Raw genomic sequence first — 1,062 nt, forward strand, 5'->3', positions numbered from 1 at the left:
ACAAAGCTGATTGTCACCACTGGTGCCCAAGATGTGATGGCCAGATCCATACTGGCAGCATTCCCATTACCACAAATTGCATTTGTACCCCATGTCCCCCACCCAATTATCCCCAGCCTCCTTTCTCATCCCCTCTCCCCCACTCCACTTTGTTTCCCTGGGTGTGTTCTCTCCCTCTGCAAGTCCACCACACCACTGTGATTTTTCTTTCCATCCTTCTTTCTTTCTTTGCTCCCACTTATGAGTACATGTAGTATTTATCCCTCTGTGCTTTGCTTATTTCACTCAACGTAAGTTTCTCCAGCTTTTTCTCTGCAGCCTGGTCGTGCTCAGGCGGTGGCAGGACCACATGCGTTGGAGGCTCCCGGCCCAGCGCTGCGCCCCAGCCCCGGCCACAGCATGGGCAGTGCCCGGGACGGGGTTTGGGTGGTGGTGGGCCTCGTCTTCAGCGCCTGCACCTGCTACTGCATTGACTTAACCAATGGTTCATGTGATGATGTACTAAATGCTAAACAACTTCAGAAACTCTTTTACCTGCTTGAGTCAACTGAGGACCCTGTAATTACTGAAAGAGCTTTGGTCACTTTGGGTAACAATGCAAGCTTTTCAGCTAACCAAGCTATTATTTGTGGATTGGGTCGTATTCCAATTGTTGGAAGCAAAGTCAACAGTCCCAACCACAATATTAAAGAGAAACCTTTAAATGTACTAAATAACTTGACTGTGAATGTTGAAAATCAAATCGTGGTAAAGGTACTCATCAGTCAAGTCTGTGAGGATGTCTTCTCTGGTCTTCTGAGCTCCGCTGTGCAGCTGGCTGGACTGAGATTATTAACGAACATGGCTGTTACCAATGACCACCAGCACTTGCTTCATAGTTACATTACAGACCTGTTCCATGTGTTACTCACTGGAAACGGAAGCACCAAGGTTCAAGTTTTGAAACTTCTTTTGAATTTGTCTGAAAATCCACCCATGACAGAAGGACTACTTGGTGCCCACGTGGATTCATCATTCCTTTCCCTATATGATGGCCATATAGCAAAGGAGAGTCTTCTTTGT

At 46.9% G+C, this 1,062-nt stretch overlaps 1 protein-coding gene across 1 annotated transcript in view; it reads left to right on the top strand.

Annotated features, from left to right (window-relative positions):
* Window positions 1–399: 399 nt before the first annotated feature.
* LOC103600601 (armadillo repeat-containing protein 10-like) overlaps window positions 400–1,062 on the top strand; it is a 1,873-nt gene continuing 1,210 nt past the window's right edge. Inside the window, 1 exon segment of the mRNA XM_008584890.1 lies at window positions 400–1,051. Coding sequence (XP_008583112.1) covers window positions 400–1,051 — 652 coding nt within the window.

The sequence above is a fragment of the Galeopterus variegatus genome, unplaced genomic scaffold, assembly GCF_000696425.1.
Source record: "Galeopterus variegatus unplaced genomic scaffold, G_variegatus-3.0.2 Scaffold3400, whole genome shotgun sequence".
Lineage (NCBI taxonomy): Eukaryota > Metazoa > Chordata > Mammalia > Dermoptera > Cynocephalidae > Galeopterus > Galeopterus variegatus.